At 41.6% G+C, this 7,165-nt stretch overlaps 1 protein-coding gene across 1 annotated transcript; it reads left to right on the forward strand.

The window, feature by feature from the left end:
- Positions 1 to 203: 203 nt before the first annotated feature.
- Positions 204 to 6,413, forward strand: LOC129103470 (glucosamine-6-phosphate isomerase 2). The gene is made up of 7 exons (XM_054613958.1): positions 204 to 271; positions 394 to 594; positions 739 to 840; positions 2,446 to 2,628; positions 3,096 to 3,280; positions 3,488 to 3,662; positions 5,093 to 6,413. Exons 2-7 carry the CDS (start codon positions 471 to 473, stop codon positions 5,149 to 5,151), a joined length of 828 nt encoding a protein of 275 aa, XP_054469933.1. The 5' UTR covers positions 204 to 271; positions 394 to 470; the 3' UTR covers positions 5,152 to 6,413.
- The last annotated feature ends 752 nt before the right edge of the window (positions 6,414 to 7,165 follow it).

Consider the following 7,165-nt stretch of genomic DNA (forward strand, 5'->3'; position numbering starts at 1 on the left):
AGTGAGCCCCTGTGCGTTAATACCAACAGTAAAGTCAAAGTTTATGAGCTTACTTTTTTATTCATTTGTTCACATGTTAAATAATTGAGTCATAGCGTTATGATTGATTATGATCATTAAATGTATTCTCTAGAAACCATAACGCACATTTATTATCCATTTATGTATTTTGGCCCACACGGACTTCCGTAGCTTCGCTTGACCGGGTTGTCATGTGACTTGACGCGACCACCTGATCTCTCGTCTGACCAGCAGCGTGTTGATCAAGCAGGTAAAACCGACTCACTCATTCACTGTAGTCCGTGTTTACACCGCAGCCTGCTCACAGTAGCACGTGCCTTCAGTGGCGCACTATTTGTTTGTGTTTACGGACCGTGCTCACTCACTGTGCAGTAGATAACAGTCCGCCTCCACGAAGGCACAGCGACATCTGACGTGTTTCAGGTAAAGCACGTGGTATTCTCAACACAATGAGGCTGGTCATTCTGGACGAGTATGACCTGGCCAGTGAGTGGGCAGCAAAATACATCCGCAACCGAATCATCCAGTTCAACCCCTCCGCGGAGAGATACTTCACTCTGGGCCTACCTACAGGTGAGCTACACACACACACACACACACACACACACACACACACACACACACACACACACGTCCTCCTGCTGGGGCTGGTGTGCCAAGTGGCTGTGTCTGTCACTTTTAACCAACATTAATGTGTTGTGTGTTCATTTCTTTCAGGGAGCACTCCCTTTGGCTGTTACCAGAAGTTAATAGAATACTACAGAAGTGGAGATATCTCATTCAAATATGTCAAGACCTTCAACATGGATGAATATGTAGGTGAGTTAAAGGCTGACTAATTAAAGGTATGGTTTTTTTTCTCCCGTTCCACCACATCCCAAAGGTGCTCTATTGGATTGAGATCTGGTGACTGTGGAGGCCATTGGAGTACAGTGAACTCATTGTCATGTTCAAGAAACCAGTTTGAGATGATGTGAGCTTTGTGACATGGTGCATTATGCTGCTGGAAGTAGCCATCAGAAGATGGGTACACTCAAGGGGCCCAAAGTGTGCCAAGAAAATATCCCCCACACCATTACACCACCACCAGCAGCCTGAACCGTTGATACAAGGGTGGATGGATCCATGCTTTCATGTTGTTTACGTCAAATTCTGACCCTACCATCTGAATGTCGCAGCTGAAATCGAGACTCATCAGACCAGGCAACGTTTTTACAATCTTCTATTGTCCAATTTTGGTGAGCCTGTGCGAATTGTAGCCTCAGTTTCCTGTTCTTAGCTGACAGGAGTGGCACCCGGTGTGGTCTTCTGCTGCTGTAGCCCGTCTGCTTCAAGGTTGGACGTGTTGTGCGTTCAGAGAGGGTATTCTGCATACATTGGTTGTAACGAGTGGTTGTTTGAGTTACTGTTGCCTTTCTATCATCTCGAACCACTCTGCCCATTCTCCTCTGACATCAACAAGGCATTTTCGTCCACATAACTGCCGCTCACTGGATATTTTCTCTTTTTCGGACCATCTCTAAACCCTAGAGATGGTTGTGCGTGAAAATCCCAGTAGATCAGCAGTTTTTGAAATGCTCAGACAGCCCGTCTGGCACCAACAACCATGCCACGTTCAAAGTCACTTAAATCCCCGTTCTTCCCCATTCTGATGCTCGGTTTGAACTTCAGAAAGTCGTCTTCACCACGTCTAGATGCCTAAATGCATTGAGTTGCTGCCATGTGATTGGCTGATTAGCTATTTGTGTTAACAAGCAATTGAACCGGTGTGCCTAATAAAATGGCCGGTGAGTGTATATTGTCAGTCTTGTGTGTTTCTGTACACGGTTCAACTAATGCCTTTGAGATGGATATGGTTTTTCCATGGCTGATGTTAAGAGAGCAGGGTGGCCGATGGACAATATATAATGCCAACGAATTGTTGTTGTTGTTTTTTTGTTGCTTCTGATAAAATACAGCAATTTAACAATTATAACAAATGAGACACAACATCGCTGACCTTCGATGAACATATTCATCACTGTTATTGTCTGCATTGTCTGTTTGTCCTGCACTTATTTTAAATTACATTTTACATTTAATTTTTTCAATTAAATTAATGACCACAGTTTATCGAAAAAAAACCAACAACTTATGAATAAAAACTAGAGATTAAGTGCCCTTAACAGCATTTATCAGCAGATGGCAGCATTTCCTTGTTACTGAGAGACAACAAAAAATGATAAACGTATATTGTAATAGAAACTGAATAAGCAATATTTGTTGGCTCATATTGGCCTCGTGAGCACAGGCCGTAGTAATCGGTCTACCGCCATTTCGAGGCGTGTAAGATTCATGTTATGTATGTATATAAAAAAACAGATGCATATATACCTGCTTCACTCTGGAGGCTGGATTCATGGCACTGCATTGCTTGTTCCCCAGGTCTACCTCGCGCTCATCCCGAGAGCTACCACTCCTACATGTGGAACAACTTCTTCAAGCACATTGACATTGATCCGGCCAACGCTCACGTCCTGGATGGAAACGCAGAGGACCTGGAGGCAGAGTGTCAGGCCTACGAGGAGAAGATCACAGCGGCTGGAGGAATCGAGCTGTTTGTTGGAGGTCAGACACACGTTTGTTTTTTGGGGTTGTTTTGTCTGCCGTATCTGGTTGGTTGTAGATGCCACATTTCATCTAGGGGTGGGGTAAAATAATCAATACAACATACTAAGGCGATATATTGCGTCATGGGTAAAGTCAGCGGGATTGACAGGAAGTTGGTTGAAACAAAGGTGGAGGGTGGGTCAGCCTGTCTGCGTGAATGACCGACCCTTTTGCTGCAATAAAAACAATTGAAGTGAGATGAGCCGAGTAAAAAATAAAAAATGGACAAACTGCATAATTTGTAGCTGAAAAAAGAAAAGAAACGCTTTATAGATTGCAATACTCAACATATCGCAAATTGTTGAACCACACAATAAGATCGTATCGTGGGGCTTCTAAAGACTCCCATACCTCATTGCTTCCCTTGGGTGACATAAAGTCTTCTTCAGCTCCGTCTTTGTTCCCTCTCATGGATCTTTCCTTAGGTATTGGCCCTGATGGTCACATAGCATTCAATGAGCCCGGTTCCAGCCTTGTTTCCAGGACCCGAGTGAAAACCCTGGCGAAGGATACCATTGTGGCCAACGCTCGTTTCTTTGGCAACGACCTCTCCAGGGTTCCCACCATGGCCCTGACTGTGGGCGTCGGAACTGTCATGAACGCCAAAGAGGTCAGATTAACAGGCGGTTGATCTATTCCTCCGTTGCCCTGCGGTAACATAGTCTTATGTGACCACGTTAAGATATTATGTAACATACGTGCACTATTTGTTAATACAGTACAAGCTCTGCACTTTAAATACGATCATATATTTAAAGAATACATACTGCCTAACTCTTAATGTTCCTTGTTTCCTGGATCCGTGTTTTCTGCTCAGGTGATGATTCTGATCACAGGAGCACACAAAGCCTTCGCTCTGTATAAAGCCATAGAGGAGGGAGTGAACCACATGTGGACCGTGTCGGCCTTTCAGCAGCACCCACGCACCATCTTTGTCTGTGATGAGGACGCCACCCTGGAGCTACGAGTCAAAACGGTCAAATACTTCAAAGGTACCAACACAGCATCATCTGTATTCTGCTGTGGAATGTAAGAGTCTGTAGAAAAGAGTTTGTCCAACTACAAAGAAAGGAATATCTCTGTGAATGTGTATGCGTGTGTTGATAAACCGTTCATCCAATCTACTTCACATTCGGTGGGTGTATTGATGGGGACTCCAGGACCTGCATTGTCGCATTTGGTGCAATTTTGACAGGCGGCACATTGACTATTAATAAGCTTTGAATAAACACGTGATAGTGCTCTGTGCAGCGGTGGGGGACCTTCAGGCCTCTGCAGACTGAGTCGAGCATGTGACCGGCCAGTCAGTCTCAGGTTTCAGATTTTGTCACATTTACACGACTGGGCCGCCGCCCCCGTGTGACAATTTTACGACAATACAGACTTGGAATATGATGCGTTCAAGCTATGAAGCAAATTTGAGTGTTGGGCAAAGGTTAACTATAATGCTATCATGAAGTGTTCAAATGTAACCTTGTGAATTGTAGCTTTTGGAGAGAATCTTAAATGAATCCAGTTGTTTGAATATTGATGTTTTCACAGCAATATAATGTAGATTTTAAAGATTGTGTGTGTGTGTGTGTGTGTGTGTGTGTGTGTGTGTGTGTGTGTGTGTGTGTGTGTGTGTGTGTGTGTGTGTGTGTGTGTGTGTGTGTGTGTGTGTGTGTGTGTGTGTGTGTGTGTGTGTGTGTGTGTGTGTGTGTGTGTGTGAGAGTGAGAAAGTGTGATTACTTGAATTTCTGCAGATCAAATGTGATTCTGGAGGGTCTTAAGTTAAATAAAACACTTTGTCACTGCCGTACACTTCCTTGTTCTTAACTACAGTCAGTATTTTACTAATAGTGTCATAACATAGAGTTGTAATTCTGTCTATTGTGAAATCTGTTGTTGCTCAATGCAGCGCCTCAGGGATGATGTATTTTTGAGTTAGCATCACACTGGTCACACTTTCTGCTCTACAGAAAGCCAATGGGATTTTTTTTCCCACTCCACCTTGCAGAAAAGAATCTCTTGTGTCAAACAAACATTTATAATACTTACACATTTTGTTAATCAAGTTAATCTTCACAAATGAACGCCTCTTTGATTTGGAGTGTGAATGCAATCCACATAAATAAGAAACGTTAGGCTATAAAGGAACTACACCAGGGTCACATGACTTCAGGTCATAACCACTGAGCTAAAGGTTCTAGTGATGACGTTCAGTTGTCTCTTTTAGACACTAGTTAGCAACCGCCTTTTTAGGAAACATAAAAGCTTCTAAATTCACCAGAGGGGTTTTTACTTCATATTTTACATCGTAGAACAAAGATGTTAAAATCTCTTCCCCTTGTGTTGATCACAGACCTTATTTCAGACATCTAACCAAAAACCCCATTGACTTTGTGTATCTGACATGCTTTCATTATATTTTTTGTTGCAGGTTTAATGCATGTTCATAATAGACTGGTGGACCCGGTGCTCAGCATAAAGGACCAGTGAAGGAAGTGAACTGAAGATGATTTCCCTGCATACGACATGAGTGGGCAGCCTTATTGTTCTGGTACTGTACCGGAGGATCTTATGAACCGGCGTTTGAGTGACTGTCCCGACCTGTGCATTCAGTTCATCCATAGACTTGAGCTGCCTTTTGGTTAATGTCAACAGATAATGAACGAGTGGTAAACGATTAAAGGACATATTCCCTCTGAGGTTCTTTGTTTTGCAGTTTCCATTTAAAGGGACCACACCAGGTCACTTGATCTAATCACTGCTGGTGGTCTTGGATGGTCTTGGATGACTAGATTCAAAGCCATCATGACAGTAAACATGATGCCTTCATTCTGTTTGGTATGTGAAGAGAACACAGACAAGTGTCTCTGTGAATGAAACGGCATAGTATATGTATATTTGATAACTCTTCTTTATGTTAGCTTTGGTTTTTCATCTTTGACTCTGGTCCAACTGTTACTTTTGTATAGTCAGAGTAATCTCATCCCAGCACACTGCAGCACACTAAAGGAGTCAAAACTGAACCAACACTAATCTTCCAGTTTCATTTCGCAGAATGATCTCAACTTTAAGATCCACTTATTCGCTTTGCCAGAGCTTTTAACTGCATCTAAGGGACTTCATGGGTGTCCTGCCTGATCTATTACTTGGGTTGTCCACTGACTCCTGGTCCATGAACTTTGACCTCTGTGACTGGTTCTGGTCTGGTGTCTCTGAAGACTCTGAGATTTGGTTGAAAGCTCCAAAGAAAAGCGAGTTTGAGAATCTTGGGTTGAGATTATTTTTGTCACTTACTGATCCCGGTGTCGGGTATGAACGTCTGAGCTCAAATCCCCCCTCGTTTAGTTTGGTTCTTTTCTGTGATTTGCATTGCAAGCATCCCCGCTGAGCTTCACACGTTTTTTAAAATATATATGAACAACCTTTTTTTTTTTAATGTATTCAGTGATGATTGGTTCTTTTTCTGGACGTTTTTTTTTTTTTTTTTTACTGCCAAATTCAACAGCATTTGGATTCATGATGAATCTATTCAAGGTCTGCTTGTCAGTATCCTTTTTGCAGCCTTTCACTTATTTCTGAGTAATGGTGTGAGCCATCCTCTCCTTTATAGTTAAAACATTGTGTTCTTGTTTCTTCTCTATTCTAATGTCACTCCTCGTGTTCATCAGGCTGTTACAGTTATGACATCTAGTCAGTGTTTGTGCACACATACTGTAGTTTTTGTACTCTTTATTTTCTAATGACAATAAAAAAGTTCGCTAATAATTCTTTGCTTCATACTTGTCCTTTTATGAAATGCATATTTAAAGGGGATAATGATCCTTTTTCAGACAGAAACTATTTTCATTCACTCTTTTAGAAATCACTTTCATCCGTGTGTACTCCCATGAGATGCAGAGCCATTCATAGAATTATTTATTTAAATGAAATATTTATTATTAAAATGGTATGTGTAAGTAAGCGACAAAATGAGCTATTTTCAATACATTTCTTTAATAAAAATGCTCTTTAGGGACGGGAATTAGGTGGTGAGTAAAGTGTAGTAAGAAGTCAACTAAGTGCAGAGAGCGAACAGTTAGCATTTCCAAATGAAGTAAATGTTTGTGGTGAAGGATTCCGGCTTATTCCTTATCGGTGTGTATTTACAGATGTTTGCTCTACTGCACTGCAAAGGCAAAAGACCTTAACTCAGTGTAGAATTGAAAATAATGACTTTAAAGTTGTTCTGGTGTCCAGCTAAATTAATTTGAAATGTCAGATTTATTTTATTTTATTTAAGTTATATATCTAAATTGAAGTTATATATCAACATAGAAATCATGAGCTCAAGCCTGACCTTTGACCTTTATCCGAAAGTAAAGGCACTCTGCCTTTGCATTGCTTGCAAAATAATAAGGGGTCATGCCAGGGCAAAATTTAATTTGATCTCCCACTTGTATGTAATTACAGTCAGCAGTATACTGTATGATAATACTTTGACTGGCGGGCATAACTGCTGAGAAAA

This window comes from Anoplopoma fimbria, chromosome 15 (genome assembly GCF_027596085.1).
Source record: "Anoplopoma fimbria isolate UVic2021 breed Golden Eagle Sablefish chromosome 15, Afim_UVic_2022, whole genome shotgun sequence".
Classification (NCBI taxonomy): domain Eukaryota; kingdom Metazoa; phylum Chordata; class Actinopteri; order Perciformes; family Anoplopomatidae; genus Anoplopoma; species Anoplopoma fimbria.